This window comes from Lactuca serriola, chromosome 1, assembly GCF_051521515.1.
Source record: "Lactuca serriola cultivar US96UC23 chromosome 1, Lser_US96UC23_V15, whole genome shotgun sequence".
Lineage (NCBI taxonomy): Eukaryota > Viridiplantae > Streptophyta > Magnoliopsida > Asterales > Asteraceae > Lactuca > Lactuca serriola.
This window is the reverse complement of record NC_136408.1, coordinates 99,763,660-99,784,252: the sequence shown is the minus strand read 5'-3', so window position 1 is coordinate 99,784,252 and position 20,593 is coordinate 99,763,660. Positions and strand designations below refer to the sequence as shown.

General features: G+C 32.0%; 1 protein-coding gene across 1 annotated transcript; it reads left to right on the top strand.

Annotated features, from left to right (window-relative positions):
- Positions 1-17,214: 17,214 nt before the first annotated feature.
- Positions 17,215-19,284, top strand: LOC145059462 (uncharacterized). The gene is made up of 5 exons (XM_079007313.1): positions 17,215-17,580; positions 17,689-17,772; positions 17,861-18,146; positions 18,896-18,982; positions 19,049-19,284. The coding sequence occupies exons 1-5, from the start codon at positions 17,215-17,217 to the stop codon at positions 19,282-19,284; spliced, it is 1,059 nt and encodes a 352-aa protein (XP_078863439.1).
- The last annotated feature ends 1,309 nt before the right edge of the window (positions 19,285-20,593 follow it).

The window sequence follows — 20,593 nt, the reverse complement described above, 5'->3', positions numbered from 1 at the left end:
TTACATCAGCAAGACTAAGACGATTGGGATCTTTTGTCTTCTTGATGATAGCCACGTCCATATCCCACGATTTTTGAAGTGAATTCAATAGCTTTTTGTTTATCTCAGATTTAGACAAGAAGATCCCAACGATATTCATCTCGGTAATAAGTGTAGTAAATCGCTACAACTGAGTTTCGAGGGTTTCTCCAGGGATATAATCGAAAATGTTGAAATTTTGTCTTAACATATCCAGACGATTCTCTTTCATGTTTTCAATTCCCTCGTAGACCTTAAAATCAATTAAAAAAATAACTAGAAGCTAAAATAAAACTTAAAAGTCAATTTTTTTTTAAAAAAAAATTAAACTCAAAAGTCAAACATAAAAAAGTCAACCTTGAAAAAGTCAAACTTGAAAGTCAAACCGAAAAGTTAAATTTGAAAATTTAAAAATTAAACGAAAAAGTCAAAGGTCAAACTTGAAAATCAAAATCAAAATTTGAAATAGAAAGTCAAAAAAAAGTAAAAAAAAATAAAAACAAATTATTATTATTATTATTATTATTATTATTATTATTATCATTATTATTATTTTATTTTTGGATGAAAAAGGAATTTAAAGTTAAAAGAAATTGAGTTTTTGGGTTAAAAGTGTCAAAATTCGAAATTTGCTGCGAAAAAGACGGGTTATAGTTTAAATTTCAAAGGAAAGGAACAAGGAATCAGCTAGTTGAGTTGGATAAGGTTGTTGTTCTGGAGGTCTCGGGTTCGAAACCCGGCACTGCACCTTCGCTTCCTTTTTATTGAAGCGCTGAAGCTTGCTTTTGCTGAGCCGAGCCGTCGCCTAGCCGTCAAGCCGCCGAGCCGAATTCCGAGCCGAGCCTTAAACGCCGGCCGCAAACCTCCGACGACCGTGAACAGTTTCTGGCCGTAAACTCCGGCCATGAACTGTTTCCGGCCGTAAACTCCGGCTAAAAACACTGAAACCCTAGCCGCCGGCCACAAACTCCGATCAAAAACACCGATTTTTCGACTTTGAAGCTCCAAAACTCGATCAAAAACATTTTTTTATGAAAAACACGAAGAACAAACCCCCCTTATTTTTGCGAGATCTATCCAAAAACGCAAAAATATTTCGAAAATAAGATCAAATAATGCTCCAAAATAGGGTTTACGGCCCAAGAATCTAGACTTCACGGTTGATGAATTTGATTGGTTTGCGGCCGTGAACTCGGTGTTTACAGCCGTAAGCTTGGACCGGAAACACCAATTATTCAGATTCCAGATGAAACAATAAAACCTTTTGACTAATACAACTTGGCTCTGATACCAATTGTAAGTCCCTAATTTGCCTGTGTATCAATCAGATCCGTTTGATGGTGCGGAATCTCATTCAAACGGATGATGTCAGATCAAATAGAAGAGAATGAGAAGAAGAATAATATGAATCTTTGTATGTATTGATATGAATGAAAGTTCCAGATACAAAAGAATCACACACATACGCTCCTTGTTCTCTCTGGCCGTAAACTCCTTCTAGTTCGTCAATCTCTACTCCTCACCCTAACACCTCTATTTATACTTGGAATATGGGCTGGATAACACATGGGCCGTAAATGAGTTTATGGTCATAAGGTGTTTACGGCCGTAAACTCAGCCGTAAACTAGACCATAAATTCATAAAATATTACACAAAAATATAATTACCCAGAAAAGCAAAGTATAAACCATATTTTGACCTAACACTTTTACAAGGAAAACAATATATTTCTCAAATAAAACTCTTATGAACTCACCAACCTTTGTGTTGACACTCTTTCAAAACAACTTGTATTCTCAGGAAATCAGTGAACAGGTAATCAACCGCTTTCGAGGACGGGACGCTAAGGCGTTAAGTTCAAAACTTATTTTTTCATCATGATGTAATTGATTTCGAAACATGTAAACTTACTCAATGATGTAACTCTTTCAATTATATTGATGATGGTTGTGGTTGCTTTCTTCACTATTATATTCGTTGTTATGATACTATACATGAAGTCATCCACCCCCGAACATTTCCGCCGTTCTGGTTTGAGGGTGTGACATTGTACATATGATAGGTCATAAGAAACTGATCATAACAAGGAGGCAAAGAGTGTAGAGTGATATCTATGGCAAACTCTTCATCAAAGTTGACATTCAACTTCTGCAAATGGTCCACAAACCTTTGCATCTTTTGGAAGTGGGCTGTGATGGACTCTCCATCCTTCATTTTGGTAGTAATCATGGAGGCTATGATTTCATACCTTTCCTGACTTGCACTTTGATGGTACCTTTCCATCAAATCATGATGCATTTCATAAGGCCATAAGTCTTCATAAGACTTTTGTAGCTCAACAGTCATGGTTACAATCATAATACACGACACCTTGGTCGCGTCCCTCTCATGGGTCTTGTACTCGATAATCTGTTCAGGAGTAGCGGTGGGTTCATCAATCTCCTTAAGCTCTTTGTCAAGGACATATTCTTTGTCCTTGTAACGAATGGACATCCAGATGTTACGAATCCAATCATTGAAATTCATCCCTATGAAGATGACCCCCACATAAGTTCATGAGGGAGAAAGAGCCTAAAGGGATTGGGTTTGAAGCATTGTTTGAAGTTGACATCTAAAAAGAAAGACAAAGTTTTAGATTAGATATGGATCCTTAATATAACACCCAAAATGAAATATTAAGGCTAGGACCCAATATAACATTTTACAATTCGGAGAGGGATGCCGTAATCCAATTGCAAAATATTTGAATGTAAGTAAATGACGATTTACCAATTTCCACCATGAAAAACGAAAAAAAAAATATTTAGGTTTTAAATGGATTGAAATTCCTAGGTTCTTTTGAGATTCATTCAAATTTTCAATGGCATGTTTAAATCTCAATTATGCCCTTCAATTTTGTGACTGGGATACCGAGGATCACAAACAAGGTGTGAATAACCATGCAAATTAGCTTGGTACACTTAATGTTACAAATTATCTGATGAATGTGTCGGTTAACCACACATACTCCATTGATCCATGATTAACATCTAGCTACCATTTGCAACACATTGTCATTCCCATATTAGTGCGCCGGTTGACCACACATGCTCCACTAATGACTTAACAAAGTGCGAAGTGCAATTTCCTGGGATAACACCATTTTCACATTTTTCCTAAAGTAACTAAGATTGAGAATTTATAAAAGTTTAGTTACATTAAGTATTTTCATTGTACTTATTAATGAGAATTAGTGTCCTATCCTACCCATTCCGCTAACGACCCTTCACCAGTCAAGGAAACGGTGGGTGAGAGTGGACACCTATTAAAACACCATTTTACAGGTAATAACCTTATACCCCCTTTATAGACCGATTTTGTGAATGAGGCCTACTAATGGTAAGACTGACTTGTCTTATACATATATATATATATATATATATATATATATATATATATATATATATAAGTATTAATCTTTAATATTATAATAGTATAAGTATATATATATATATATATAAGTATATATATATATATATATATATATATATATAAGTATTAATCTTTAATATTATAATAGTATAAGGGTTGAATTTTAAACTTTTAAAATTCTAGGTTTTGGAGTTAAAGTTTCATTAATGTAACTTTTCAAGTTCCAAAACTTGAGGGCAAGTTTTGTAACTTGTAAAAGCCTTTTGAAATTCATAACCTATGGCTTTTAAAGTTGCGTAAATGAGACCTTTCCAATTCCATAACTTGAGGACAAGTTATGAATTTTTCATGACTTTTGGTATTCCATAACTTATGAAAGTTAATGTTTCATGAATGGTGTGACTTTTCACATTCCATAACTTGAGGACAAGTTATGGAAATCTTCAAGAAACACTTATAGATCAACTTAACTAATCCAATTATCATATGATGATTATTTACCCATTTGACCTAATTGATTCATATTACATGATAACTTCAAATTATACAAATAACTAATATTACACATAATCAAGTAGCAATATTACAATTTGATAAATATCATGTTATTGGATGAGGATTAACATTACCATATCATTAAAAACAAATTTTATGAACCAAAACAGTTTGTGGTAATGTTCCTAATCCAAAACAGACCAAAAACTCAAAGATTCTGCCATCAGGTGCATCAACTCGTCGAGTTCAAGACAAACTTCATCCAACTCGTCGGGTTCAATCATGGACTCAGCAAGTTGGCCCTGACAGATTCCCAAAATGTAGTTTTTTAGCTTTGAAAATTATACAATTGCATCAATACAATAGAAAACACCCATGGGTTTGATACCACTGTTGGGTTTTATGTACTCTAACATTCCTATCGTGCATATACAACCCTAATGATTTGCATCTAAGTTTTCTCTAATTATACATGCAACATTGGTTCCAAAGCATGAAGCCTAAACTAGCATACAAAAATTTAAAATATGAATCATAAAACAAGTTTTAGACATACCTTTTTATGTTGTTGATGTTGCTAGTGAGACTTTGGCCTTGTGAGAACTTAGCACCCCAAGTGTTGTGCCTCAAACAAGTCACAAACACCAAGTAACAATTAGATGGATATGAGAGAGGCTAAGGAGACTAGAAAATAAATTTCTTCTTAGAATGCAAGTAGTGCCCAATTTTCATCTTAGCAAAACATATATATATATATATATATATATATATATATATATATGTGTGTGTGTGTGTGTGTGTGTGTGTGTGTGTGTAGAATATCAAAGGTCATGGTTAACCCTAATCCATACGCATTAGCCCATGACCCATCCATTTGATTTGGATAAATGCTCCATGGATTAATCCATAATCCCATCTCAAACCAAACCATGGATTATTAGCCCAACTCATATGTTTCAAATTTAATTAGTCTCTTTTGATCACTAAATTGATTCTAAATTAATTCTTGATCAATACTAATTAATTAATATGATTCCAAATAATATATTATACTTATAGTATATTAATAAATCATAAATAACCTCTTACTCAAATATCCATCTATCAAATTGTTATGGTGGAGGCAACCCGAAATGGACTATGCTACTATCGGGTCAAGTACATATCAATTATAGTTATGGGGTTAGACATCTAATCCAACAATAAGGTCCAAGTATAACATTGATCCACTAACCAAAGGGTTAAACATGGAGTTAGTTGCAAAATCGTCAAAAGGAATGGGATTAAAACCCATAACCGAATAAGTTATTGTGAAGGAAAACCCAACCTATTTGACTGGAGATCCCAAGATCTAGGTTCAATGAGACAACCTACTTGCATATAACATATGTAGATCATTGTGGGGGTCAACCCCAACCATTCCTATAAATAACAGTGATGAAGTTTAAGCTTATAGTAGTTGATGATAAGTTGGAAATCATCAAGCTTTAGCTTTTGATATTATGATATAATCACCTATGTGTGTGTGTGAGAGAGAGGGAGAGAGAAGTGGGGTCATTTCAAAGGGAATTGAATGGGAAAGTTCCTAAGAGCTCTTATAGAACCAGGCAAGTGTCCACGACCATAACGGACACATCAATGAGAACCAATGTTGTAAAAATCGGTCTAGGCGGCCGATTAATCGGGGATTAATCGCTAGGCGGTCTACAACCGAATAGGATTAAGGCTAATCGGTCGGCTTAATCGGTTTTGGTCAAAGGGGGTCAAAGTCGGAGCTAGATGGTTCTAATCGGTCCTAGGCGGTCCTAATCGGTCCTAGGCGGCCTAATCGGCCAAATTTTCAAATTTTCAAATTTTTAAATATTAAACCAAAATTTTCAAAATTTCAAAAGTTCATAGTATTTCAGTGTTCAACTAATATATAAAAAAAATTAAAATTAAAATTTAAAGTTTTTCTCCAAAATTTTCAAAATTTCTATGTTTTCAAATATACAAATACCTAAATTTATTTTTCTTAAGATATATTAAAATTTGAATAACTTTTCTTATTAATTGGATGATAAATTGTTGTGCTTGTTAAACTTATTATTAAACTTTTATGCTTATTTATTTATATTCTTACAATTAAAGTTAGATTTATAAATTTTTGAATAATTTTCTTAATAATTAATGGTCCCCGATTAATCCCCGCCTAACCGATTAATCCCTAGACCCCAGTCCACCGACTAGCTAACGTCTAACGTTTTCTGCAACCTTGATGAGAACCTAACTAGCTCAGGGGGAATCATGTGAGACATGTATTGATTATTTACACAAATAGTAGAACAATTCAAGGACATCGAGTCTACTAGTTTGCTAGTAAAATAAATATGTATCTTAAGGGAAGGTTCAAAGGGTCAAACCTACCTATCTTGTGCATGATTCAACTACTGGATTTTACCTAAAGCAACTTGGAATTGCGGATGCTAAAGAAATTTTCATTAATGTGGGGGATTGTTGGAAAATAAATGTTATTAATTTCCAAAAATGGATTTTCTCCATTTTTTAGCACGGATTTCGAACTTTTAATGTATTCGAAAAGGAAAAATGATTATGTGTTCGTGTTCTCCTCCATGATACTTTTGTTTTGATATATCACACGTCCAAAACGGATTAGAAATGAATGAGAAATTACTTATCAAAGTGTGGTAGTTGGAAGAGGAAAATAAGTGGGTTAAGTGGTTTTGACTCATCCCACATTGTTGGGAGAATGAAAAGGAAATGGGTATATAATTACAAAGACTAGTTACCTTTGTAATCTTATTAGAATCAAGGCTCTCTCTCTCTCTCTCGCACGCACACAAGGGGGTGCAAATGCGAGCAATTTCGCTTCGGGTCACTGAACTTGTGTGCGAGCGCGCGTCTTGCTGGCACAAATACACCACCGGTCAACCAGAAAAGTTCAAGGACCTTTTTGCAATTATTTCTTTGTTTTTAATAGTTACAAAAATGAATTAAGAGGTACTCATCATAGATTTCGGTTTTGATTTCTTAATTAATTGTCTTATTTAATTTTAACAGTTACGATTTCGTTTTAATTACATCAGTTATATTGGGTTGTGTAAATACAACGCCTATGTGACTGATTAGATACACCGAATGAAACGAAATAATACTTTTCCTCTCTTACGCTTCTACTTCATCTTTTCTCTCTTGCTGCAACCAAGGTATAATCCGGGCCAAGTTAGGGTTCGGGAAATCTTGAAGAATTGCTTTCTACCGTTGTATCCTGGGAAACAAACACCCATATAGGACGAAATTGTTTTAAGGAGATTGTGTCAAACACAGGCCTCAGAAACAATTTATTGTTTATTCTTTCGTACAGATCCTAGGGTTATATTTTTCCTAACATTAGTATCATTAGGGTCTTCAACATACAATAACTCACCCCACCGTTTTTCTATCTTATCAAACGAAAAAGTAGTCCATGCCAAGGATGGTAGTCCCTCAATATCGATCCATACCACACGTTCATTAGCTGCAAACATCTTAGTCCATGGTAATACAACAGAGAACCACGACATCACACCCTTATGTTTTTTTGAATTCTCCTTGGCCTTTATTAATTAAAATTCTAAAGACACCCAAAACCCACCCATATATTGAATAAGTATATCGTTAAAACCCTCCTTAGTGATGACATCTCAAAGCTTAAGAAGTGATCCAAATTCTTTCACTTTCCCCACCAACTTAAGCGAGAGATATGTATCATTGAGACAAGAATCATTCAAAACCATAGCATGCAGTTCATCTCCTTTAGAACCAGATGAATGATACCCACCACCTGGACAAACTCCCCTGACCACTGCTGCATACGAACCCCTTCCTCCATCATGAGCAAGTTTTACTAGTATTTCAAACCTACTTGATGTAGGTTTAGATTGAGTTTTAGTAACCTCCACCTTCCTTGCATGATGTAGTACACCATTAGGTTTCGAACCCCTCAAATATTTAGATATATTAGCATGCATATGTAACCTCCCATTCCAAATCGTGCATCGATTCGAAACAATTAATGTTAAGTTATCAACATTAATGAATCTCACAAATGCATATCCCTTACATGCATTCGATCTTTCTTTGGCAATAAACACATTTGCTGCTATGCCATATTGCTCACATGACTTCCAGATGTCCTTGGGAAAAAAACGTATTGAAAAGTTTGTGACAATGATTGATTGTGAAATCTTATTCAATTGATCCTCCTTTGATTGTTTACCAACTGTCTGCCATCCATCCATCTTCCAAACGTGGCGTTTGATCCCGTCAGAACTTGCTCAATCAAATCTCCAGAATTGCCTTGACGTCGCCATTAGGGAAAAAAAATTCTTTCTTCTTTAGATTAAGGCCATATTTTTTTTCAAGTATTAAAGTTCTTTGTTTTGTCATGAGTTATATATTATATAAAAATTGCTAAAGAAAATCTAATATAAATACATATAAGAAAAATATTGAAAGAAAGGGAAATAATTTATGAAAAAAAAAAACTTAAGAACATAGACTTTTCACAGTTTTTAAATCTTTTTTTTTTGAAAATTGTATGAGAAAGAGTTTTTTTTTTCAAGTCAATTTTTTTGAAGTTGCTTAATTAGGTTAAAATGACACAAAACCTGAAAGATGAGTTTTTTAAACCTAGACTTTTTTTTCTTAGAAAACAATCATATATTTTTTTTTGTTTTTCCAATTTGCCATTTTGAGTTGAACCGACGGTAATCTTTTGGTTTTAGAAAAGAAATAAAAAAAACCTATATTTTATTAAAATACCCTCACCCCCTCCCCAAAAAAAATAATAAAAATAAATAAATAAATAAACAACTCATATTTGGAAATTTACTATTTTGAACCAAGTTTTTCGTTTTGACTGACAATTCTAATATTTTTTTAGTGTTGTTGTTAATAGTTTTGATAGTTTTTCATATTAAAATCTTATAAAAGAAAAACAATTGATATTTTTTTCGAAGGGAAATCTTTAGAAAAATCTTTAAATTTTACACTAATTTACGAAAAAGTCTCAAACTAAATTTTGTTTATGAATAAACATGAATTACCGATAAAAATGACGATTTGACCATTTTTCCGGTTTGCCGAATTCATTACTTACTTGTTTAATTAAAGTCTCATTATATTACCCTAATTTGCAAATAAGTCCCAAACTAAAATTTAGTGACGATTTGACCATTTTCTCCATGTAATATACATTTTATTGATTTCATTGCTGACTTGGACACATATTCATTAAATTAGCTGATAAAATGGATACAATGGGTTATATAATGCTACATTTACTGTAAAATTTGATATTCATCTTATCAATTCATTTATGACTATGTATCTAGGTTAGTAATGAAACCAATAAAATGTGTGTTTTCAGGGAAAAAAAAAAAAAAGGGGGCATAATGAGTTGATGTCTGATGAGATGGATATATTGGGTTACATAAGATTATAAAGACAATTTGAAATTTCTTATAACCGTAAAAAATGACGCAGTTGTTGCTAGTTTATGTAATTATTACAGTCTTTGTTAGATGCATTTTATATTCCAAAAAAATATACAACACATCAAGATATTAAGTTTTATGGTAAACATAACATTATATAACCCAACATATTCATCTCATCAGTTCATTTAATGACTAGGCGTCTAGGTTAGCAGTGAAACCGGTAAAATGTATGTTACATGGAGAAAAGAGCCAAATCATCACTAAATTTTAGTTTGGGGCTTATTCGTAAATTATGGTAAAATAATGAGACTTTTAAGAAACATGTAAGTAATGAAACCAGTAAACCGGGAAAAAGGGGTCAAATCGCATTTTTTACCTGTAATTCATGCTTTTTCGTAAACAAATTTTAGTTTGGGAATTTTTCGTAAATTAGGGTAAAATTTTAGGACTTTTCTGGAGATTTCTCTTTTCTAAAGATAAAGACGTCGTGTCTAATTAGTGTTGGCAAATGCATATCAAAATTTATCTACAAGATGCTCAAAGATTATAACAGGTAAATAATAACTTTCTAGTGTGCCTTGAAAATGATTCTAACGAAGAAAACATGAAAATTAAGCTTAGATTTCAAACATAGATCGTTGTTTGGAACCCTTTTCCATGTTTGGTTCTTAAACAATACAAACTTTAAGCATCGTGTAGATAGATTTTGATATGCATTTTGAAAACAAAATATGAATATAATAGTTTTTTTCATTGTTTCGAACAAATAAATAGTTCCTTTAAATGCTAAAAACCATTAAAAGTGCTATAAAGAGCAACAAGAAGATCATGAGATTTATAAGTCAAAACAAAAAAAATTGGTTCAAACAAAAATTAAGTAACAAAGGAATATAATTATATTATTATGGATAAAACCATTTTTAAGTTCAACAGCAAAAAAATATAAAAGCTGAAGCTAGATTCGAAAAAATTGTCAAATATGTGGGGTTGTTTGAAAAAAAAAAGTTGATGTTTTTTTTCGAAAATGCAAATTTATTGGTTTTCGTGAAAAAAATATTGTTTAAAACCAAAAGATTACAAGTAAAAAGGTAATATATTTTTTGATTCGTACATATTTGGTCATTGAGTTTTTTTTCGTCTATATTTACTCATTCAACTTGTTAAACAGTACACATTCAGTCCTTATGGCCGTTTACACCAGGTTAGCCGGAAAAAATGACTTAATAGGGTAATATATTTCTCATTTTATACACATATAGTCGTTATTTTTTTTTTTGTACACATTCGATCCTTAATAGTTTTTTTTGTTTCAAAATAAACCATTTTCGTTTTTTTACTCATTCAGTACTTATGAATGATTTCCTTAAGTTTTTTTCACGACATCTTACGTAGGACAATCATTGATGATGTCTTTGGGGCAATTGATGCTTATGTCCATTGCGATCTCGACTGCTTGGTTATGTAGGTCTTGTGGTTTGGTATAGGTCTTGTGTTCTGAACGTCGTAACTTCTTCATACGACATTAGATTTCAATGATCTTTATATCCATGTGTTTGTTTTTTGAGTCTATTATAACTTTCGTTAAGATTACTCTCGTTAAATGTAATATATTTTTACTTACGATTTTATAAAAAAACATTCATACATGCATTCATAAAAAAAAAGTGTATGGGTATAAAGATCGTTAGTAAAAATATATTAATTTTTAACGGGAGTAATCTAAATGAAAGTTGTAGTAGACTTAAATATGAACACATGGATATAAAGATCGTTAAAATTCGAGATCGTATGAAGAAGTTATGACGTTCAGAACACATGATCTAAGCCACCAAGTAGTATAGATCATGAAGGACATAAGCATCAAAAGCCTCAAACACCTCATTAATGATTGTCTCACGTAAGATGTTGTGAGAAAAAACTTAAGAAATAATTCATAAGTATTGAATGAGTACAAAAACAAAAATGAATTATTTTGCAAAAATAAAATATTAAGAACTAAATGTGTACAAAAATATTAAGGACTAAATGTGTACAAAAAATTTTGCAAAAATAAAATATTAAGAACTAAATGTGTACAAAAATATTAAGGACTAAATGTGTACAAAGTGAGAAATATATTACCTTATTAAGTTATTTTTACCGGCTAACCTGGAGTAGTCGGTCATAGTCATAAGGACTGAATGTATACAGTTAAAAAATTTGAAAGAGTAAATATGGACGAAAAAAAACTCAATGAATAAAAATATATAAATCGAATAATATATTATCCTTTTAAGTCATTATCCCGAAGTAAAATGTCAAATAAAAAAATTTTGAAAATGATTGTGTGTGACTCGTATTTTTTTTCTACCGGCTGTAACTAAACAATATATACAAACATATAATAAAAACAATTTGAAAAAGTTTAAGATAATATGAGTTTTTTTCTCGATTTTTTTTCATAGAAAAACATTTGGTAAAAACTAAGATATTAGACCATAGAGTATGGAGCCGAAAGATGGTGTGGGAAGAGGAATTGCAACAAAGATCACAATATCGTGGTGTGGGAAAAAGATGAGAGGCTACCATGTCTTCTTTTTATTGGTCAACCTTTTTTATTATTTTAGTTTCTTTAATATTTATTAAATTATATATATACTAAAAAATTATTAAAAATATATTAAAATTTATGGTTTTTAATTCTCTACAAAATGAATATAATATTTATATAAAATATATTTTAAAAGATAAATAAATAAAGATAGTGAAATATAGTGAAATGTGATTATTTACTGCTTTTTGGTTTTGGTGAGTGAAAGATAAATGAGGGAAAAGTTGTCATAACACTCAAAAGTAAAAGATAAAAGATGACCATAGATGTTTTTCAACTTGATAAAAAACGTTATAAAAACTGCTTTTAACGTCCAAAACCATTAGACTAAACAGCGTCATACCACCGGTAGTATTTTTCACCTAGGCTTATGGAAACATATTTGTCATTTTTGTCATTTTTCAAAATGGGTAAAGTGTGGTCTACACTAGCAAAACAAAAAGAATGAGAGAGTCGATTTAAACAGTAAAAGAAGAAAGAGCGAATGGTGGAATCTCAACGATGGCAAAATACCGTTAGCAAAAAATGTGTCGTGGGCTGGTGTTCACCGTCGATAAAACGTGCCACATCGGTTAACCAGTGGAGCCTTATTAGTTTTTCCATCACCCATGACAGTTAAATTGGTCACTTTCATGCGTTGGAGATTTATACACTTCATAATAAATTAAATTATAAAAATTAAATATGTTTTTATCTTTTGCATGTTTATATTTTTATTGATATAAACTAACGGCAGTAATATTCATTAACTTTTTTAAAATAATTTAATATAAATTTAATATTTGTTTTGATCTAATAAATTAAAAAAGATGAATAAAAAGAAAATGAAAGGTGATATTTGATTTCTCATTAAATTATTCCGGTTTACATGGTTTGGACCGGACGATACATAATGGTAGACCTGCATACAAGGACCGGTTTTGAACCGAACTCGAAGAAAGACTAAGATCGGACCGGTCTAAAACGAGACTAGACCAAAAAAGACCAGTCCTAAAAAAGACCGGACCGAAAAAAGACCGTCTCGTGATAGGACGTGACCGGTCCAAAAAAAATCGGATTGTTCCGAGACCTACCCGAGACCATCTCAATAAAGACGAAAGCCAAAGTTTTGTGTTAATGACACAATGTTTCATCACACTGTCTAACTTTTTTATTTTCTCTTTTTTTAAACTTTAATGTATCATTTTTAATAAAATTTAATCTATCATTTTGGTGTTAATCACACGTCTGTAAAGAAAAAAATTAGAAACAATTTTTTTTAAAAAAAAAAAAAAACCAACAAATACCTAAATTGAGCGGAAAAAACCCGAAAACCAACAAAAAAATAACTCGAAAATCGAACCAAAAAATGTGCATGGAAAGACCGCAAGATCGGACCGTAAAAAACCGAGACCGATACCAAAAAAGATCGGATTGAAAGAGATCAGTCTGAAAAAAGACGGCCCGAGACAGGACGTGACCGATCCAAAAAAAGACAAGACCGCTTCGAGACTAACCGTCAAAAGACCGGACAATTTCGAAATCGATCCAAAACTGATTCGGAACCGCAAACATACAGATGTATATAATGGTAATGATGTAGTTTTTGAGGGTGGTAAGATAAGGAAAGATATTATTTTTTTACTCGATTAGAGAATTTTTTTTTTTTTCTTTGGATTAGTAATAGATATAGAAAAATTTATGTCAATTGGAAACGTTGGATGCACTTCTCTCTTGACAACTTGTAATCTCTTTTTGTATTTCTCTGGTGTTTTGGTAGAGTTTTTTTTTCCATATTATATATGTGGCTGGCTGTTTTTTAAAAATAATAATGGTAAGACTTATGGACTATGGTCAACATATTTAACATTTTGTGCATTTAAGATTGGCGCATAATACCCTTCTTAGTATTTTACAAGTGAATAGACTTATGCCCAGTAGTAATTGGGCCAAGTGATAAGACCGATGTCCCATATATGTCTCGGTGTCACTGTCTCACAACTAGTAGCCTAGTAGGTAACTAGGTATGCGATGTAGCGCGAGGTTTTTTTATTATTTTCCTTTTTTTATATATGAAAAAAAAAAAATTAATATTAGGCTTACATGTATTTACACAAAACATCTATTCGTACTTTTTTTTTCTAAAAAAAAAAACCCTAAAATTTTTAACAAAGCTCCCACCCATCATTTCAGTTATATCAAAATTTATAATTAATTTTATTTTTATTTTTTCTTTGTTTTAATAAAATAAATATTGATTTTTTATAAAATTGTTATTTTAAAAAGCAATTACATAAACTATAGAAAATCATATTATTAAAATTATTTTATTTTGTATTTAAATTTCCCATTTAAAATTCTTTTAACTAATATAATTTTTGATTGAATATACTATTTAATTTAGTTTTTTTTTTTTTGACATTTTTTAAGTTTATATTATATAATGTTGTTTTTTGACGTTTTTTATCGAATACCTAGATAATTATCGATAATCCAATACAATTATTTAAGGTTAATTTTTATTTTGACGTTTTGTTCGTTGTATGTTTGTGTTGGTCCGCGACTTATTTGGTTATTTTTTAAACGAATGATTTTATACGGTTTTAAAGAAATACTTTCTAAATATCCAAATATTTACTAATTAGTATCTAGATAGGTTAATCCGAAACTCACTTTCGAAACAACAAAACATCCAAAATCTGTAACATTTTTCAACTTACTAATGTTATTAAAAAACAAGTGTAAAGAAATATGTTAAACATGAAAAATAAAGTAAAAACCTGAAACGTTATAAGAAATTTAAAAAATGTTTGAAAAAAAAGTAAACAATTCAAAAATTAAAAAAGCTAATTTTTTTTTTTTAAAAAAAAAGCTAAAAAACTTGAATTGGGTAAGTTAAAATGTTAAAATTATTTAATCATAACTTTTAGTTTTGTTCATTTGTTTTTTTACCTTTTCGATGTTTCATTCTTATATATTATTTAATCATAATTTTTTTGATGTTTTATGTTTATCCAATACCAGCTCTAAAAAAAATGGATCATCCATATCTGTAACATATTTTTAGAAATTATGAATACTTTTTTGTAAATATTTTCTTGTAAAAAAGTATAAAAAAAATGTAAACATGAAAAAAAAATAGTAAAAGGTTAAGATTATTAAATGTTTAAAGAAAACTTGAAAAAAAAAAGTTAGTAAAAAAAATATAAAAACATGAAAACCGTGAAAACGAAAGTAAAAACATGAATGAAGTAAAAAAAAAAAAGTTTCAAAAGTCATATTTTTTTTTTGAAATAAATAGAAAATCTTTATTCTAATAAATGAATATGGTTATTCTCCTATTAATAAGTGTCATACTATTAGACTTCTTCATCCAAATTTTAAAAAATAAATAAGTTATTCTTCTATTGACAAGTGTCACAATATTAGAAATCCTTATTAATAATATATGTCACTTATCATACCACATGTCAATTTATTAATTCTCTATTTCAAAATTTAAAATTTAAAATTTCTCACTTTTATTACATTAAATTAATAATTAATTCTTCATTCAAATTTCAAATTTTAAATTTCACATTCTAATTACATTAAATTAATAACATTAGATTGAAAAATAAAATAAAATTAATATATATTATAAAATGATATAATTTCATTTATTTATTTAAATCAACAATTATAATTATATATAACTAAAAAATATCTCTTAATTAATAATTTATTTGAAATAATTGATTAATAATTTTGAGTTTTACTATGAAATTTAATTAATTTTATAACTGTGGTTCTCATTAGGGGTGACAACTCTCGATCCAACCCGTAACCCGACATGAAAATAAGCGGGTTAGGGTTGAGATTTCTGACCCGCCAACCCGTCAATCCGTTTATTTAATAGGTTGAGTTGGGTTACCTGTTTGGGTCCACGGGTCAACCCGCCAACTCGCCTAATATATTTAATTATCTATTTATTTTAATTTTTAACAATCTAAGATCATATTATACTATTATTTTATATTTATCAATTATCATATCCTTTAAATTTAATTTGGTATTCGTTCGTATCATCAACCATATAGTCGTATGTTTGGGTAATGTGGATTGTGGCATTATTTGGAGTACATATCGGCTAAACCGCTAATGAAAAATATAATTATAATCTTACAATTATCTCTCATTATGTTGACTACAGGAAGATATAAAGGAAAACACCACTAATAGACATAATATAAGGGCAAATTTATAAATTTAGACACAAAAAACGGGTTTTCCAGATATAGTCACGCATTCCGCGGAGGACCTTCCGCGGACCTCCGCGAAATGACGTCATCTCTGCGTAGTGGTCGAAAAAATGGTTTGTTAGCCTTATTAATATTGCTCCGCGGAATGGGTCTATGCGGATAGAATATAACCTTTACGGAGGGAGTTGTTTGGATCTCATAAATACCCCTGCGGAGAGGTCGACGCGGAGCTTCGCGGAGAGAGTAATGCCTCCGCGGAATGGGTGGTTGGAACGGCATTTTGAAGAGTTTTTTGATACAAAAGTTTCTTTTTCATATGTTAGTTTCATTTTGGTCGATAGATCAGTTCGTTTTCATTTGATTTTCAAAACCAAATATGAGTTTTGTTATTTTATGTACTGGAGGTTTTTGGCAGATAAGTAATGGGATTAACACCTACGTTAGACCAAAGTTAAACAACTTGGGTTTACTGCTTCCGCCTAATTTTGATTGTCGAATATTGTTTGATTTGGTCAAAAGTAAGGTTAAGGTGTTCAATAGTAATATATCATTGTCATTTCAACACCCGGTTCATGGGTATGTGATGAATATTTTAGATGAAGCAGATGTTCATCAACTCAGAAATGTAATTTCTGAAACGAAGGAGATTGTGCATTTGTATTTAGAGGTGTTTCAGGGATTGATCGAACAGACAGAAGCGGATGAGAAAGTTGTACCATACAATGTTGAAAACATTGTATCTGATAATGTTGAAGAGTGTCCAGAAGAAGAAACTGTGGCACTGAATACGGTTGAAGAAAAAAAATTTATATGAGTTTGGAAGACTGACTGATAAAACTTTCTCAGACGGTGAAGAGTCATACGAAGGATGGTCAGAAGATGAGTTCACACATGGGAAAAAAGCTTCAAACATATTTTACGGTATGCCTCCCATACCTGATTGTCCTGATCCTATTGTTGAACCCGGACCGTTTCACAGTTTAGGTCCAAAATGATGATATGTTTGTTCGTCAAACATATGATAACAAACAACAACTAATTTTTCCTTTGAGTCTTAAAGCAACCAGAGAAAAGTTTCAGTTTAAGACCAAACATTCTAACAAAAATCGTTATGAGGTATATTGTGAAATTGAGAACTGTAGTTGGCGTTTGTATGCAAAACGCTTTGATCCCACTGATGAATTTGAAATCAGGACTTTCAACAACGTGCACACATGTTCGTCATTACAGATACACCCTAATCATAAGCATGCTAATAAAAAAGTGATGGGTACTATATTGCATGAGATTATGGGAAAAACTTGTTCCAAGGTTTGGAGGCCTAATGAAATATCAAAGGACTTGAATGCTTTGCTGGAAATCAACGTAGATTACAAACAAGCTTGGCGTGCAAAACAATATGCTATGGAACTGTAGTTGGGATCCTTTGAAGAATGATTTTCCAAACTTCCTATTTATTTTCACAATTTGAAGAGACAAAATCCCGGTACAGTTGCGTATATTCAAATAGATTCTGAAGATTGTTTCGAGTGTTGTTTTTATGCCATTGGGAGCACGGTAAATACAAAAAACTTGTTGTTATTTAATATATAATTTTTTAAACAAATTATAAAGTGTTTATGTGTTCCATTTTTATATACTGCAGATACGAGCATTCAAAATTTTTTGTCATAAAGTTATAATTATGGATGGTGCCCATTTGAAGGGTGATTTTAAGGGAACCATATTGCATGCAGTAGCTATGGATCGAAACAACCAGATACTGCCCCTTGCGCACGGAATATGCAAAAAAGAGAGTGGTCTTAGGTGGACATGGTTTCTTGAAAAGTTGTATGAATGTGTTGGTGATTGTCAAGAATTGACTTTTGTAACTAATAGGGCCGATGCAATTCGCGTTAGTATTGAAAATGTTTTTCCACATGCTCATCATGGCATGTGTGCTTTTCATATACTAGGAAACATAGTACACAGGTTTTGGGAAAAATGATAAAACAAAAGTGTTGTTTTGGAGGCTTGTGAAAGCTTACAAAAGAAATGTTTTTGAAGAATTATGGTATAGATTTAGTTCTACTAGGCCGCAAGCATGGTTGTAGAACTTGCTACTCGGTACGTACTCGGCCGACTACCGAGTAGCGAGTACTCGGGAGTACTCCGGGAGTACTCGGATTCGGTAATTCATATAGAAATATTTTTAGGGAAATTATATATTTCAAAATCATAACTTAAAACCATAAGTTGAATGAAATATATAACAAAATTAGATACATGTGAATACACAAAAACTAAAAAAAAACACACAATAGTCCCACTTCGTGAATAATTATTGAAAATTTAAGATATATATGTAATAATAATCACATATGTGTGTGTTAAATAATAAATCATTAAGTATACTATACATATTAATCATAGAGTTGGCCGAGTTTTACAACAATGTTCGCTTCAACAAGGGGCCGATCGGGGAGTACTCGGCTTTTGTAACTCGCCTCGGTAAGGGGCCGAGTAGCGAGTACTCGGACGAGTACTCAGCCAACTCGGCGAGTTTTACAACACTGGCCGCAAGTAGCAGCGCATCTAAGTGAAATTCTCCGTGCTAAATGGACTAGACCATATTCGCCGTCGAAACGTTATGATTACATGACCTCGAACAGTGCAGAGTCCATGAATATTTTATTTGTAGATGCAAGGAAGATGCCTATAATACCCCTTCTTGAGTTCTTCCGACGTCTTTCACAGGAATGGTGTAACAAGCGTCGCATCGAAGGAGGTATGAATTTTATTTTGACTTTAATTAGGTCGAATAATTAGTTAATTATATATATCTTATTTACAGGGAAACGTTCAACAGTGCTAACCGAGTGGGCTGAAAAAGTAGTTAGTAAAAATGAAGAGCGAACGACTGGATGGTCCGTTTCTGGTGTTTCAGATGCACTTTATGAAGTTCATGATTTCAAACATGGTGGCATAGTTGATTTGAGGCAAGAGACTTGTACATGCAAATATTGGGAAGGAACTGGGTTGCCTTGTGGTCATGTGATAATGGTCTTGAAGCACTTGAAAAAAAACTAACTTCGGACATCTGGCTATAGATGCTTACAAAATGGAAACGTACTGAAGTACGTATGAGGAGCCGGTTTACCCCTTTCCAGAACCGTGTGATTGGGAGATTCCTACTGAGATGATGGTTATGAAACCCCCGATAATGGATACACGTCAAGCTGGCAGACCGAGAAACAGAAATCGTATTCCGTCACAAGGTGAGGAACCTATAGTAAAAAGGTGTAGTAGATGTAATAGTACAACACATAATGCAGCGACTTGTCCCGAATTGGTCCCAAAGAAACAAAAAAAGGCTAGAAAAACTAGTGCGACATCAGGTAGTAACACAAAAGGAAAAGGGAAAGGGACAGAAGGGACTCAGGAGACGCACGGGACACAAGAGACGCGTTAGACGAGTGGGACGCAGAGAGAAGACTATTGTTCAACGTTTGATTTGAATAATTGATTTTGTATTTATAATTAATTATGCTTTGTTTTAGGGGACCTTAATTTGTGTACTTTGAGCTTGTGTGTTTATTTTAAAGATGATGGGTAATATTATGATTATATTAGTGCATAATTACTAGTAGAATAATAATTAATACTCGAAGTTAACACATTCAACAAACTAGAAACATATAGTAAACGTACAGCAACGGTAATTAACTTAAGGGAATTGCAAAGGATACTTTTCTTTCTCCATTGTTATGTAGTCGTCCCTAATTCTTATTTTATCTTCCATACGGTCCTTTTGCCTACCAAGTTCTATCATTTCTGCATCCTTGTCAGCAAGCCATTTTTCAGACAGTTTGAGATTCTTCTTAGTTTTTTTTATCCATTCCTCATGATCTTTGATTTTTTTTTTTGTAATTGTCATCCTTTCCTCAACATCTTTGCACTCCGTCGCAATGAGGTCACGACGTTCAGTGAGAGCCCGAGACCAGTCTTTATCTTTTTTTTTGTTGTTCTTCAGCCCATTGTAGTTGTTGCAAAGTATCCTCCGACATATATGGCTCTCTTAAATTTGGTGATGGTGCAAGAAAAGGGTCGATCGGATCACAATAGAAACCATCAACTTCGTTGCACGAGCAAATATACAAAGATGAAGATGAAGTCAGTTTAAATTTAAAAAAAAATATAACTCATACGAAAAATCCAACGACCATCCATGACTATATATAGTCTCTTCCACTCCGCAGAGAGCTGTTGTCAGTCCGTAGAGGTTTTTGTCACCGATACTCCCGAAGCAATCATTTCCATAAACATGCATACGAATACTCCACAATCCCCTCTATCACTAATATATTCTTGTTGTGGCGCATCTACAATATCAATAAAC

Excerpts from the sequence above, each read along its gene's own strand:
- LOC145059462 (XM_079007313.1), top strand. The coding sequence starts at position 17,215 with ATGTTTGTTCGTCAAACATATGATAACAAACAACAACTAATTTTTCCT. Across the intron at positions 18,147-18,895 it reads TTTTCCACATGCTCATCATG|ATGCAAGGAAGATGCCTATA; the intron begins GCATGTGTGCTT and ends TTTTATTTGTAG. Across the intron at positions 18,983-19,048 it reads CAAGCGTCGCATCGAAGGAG|GGAAACGTTCAACAGTGCTA; the intron begins GTATGAATTTTA and ends TCTTATTTACAG.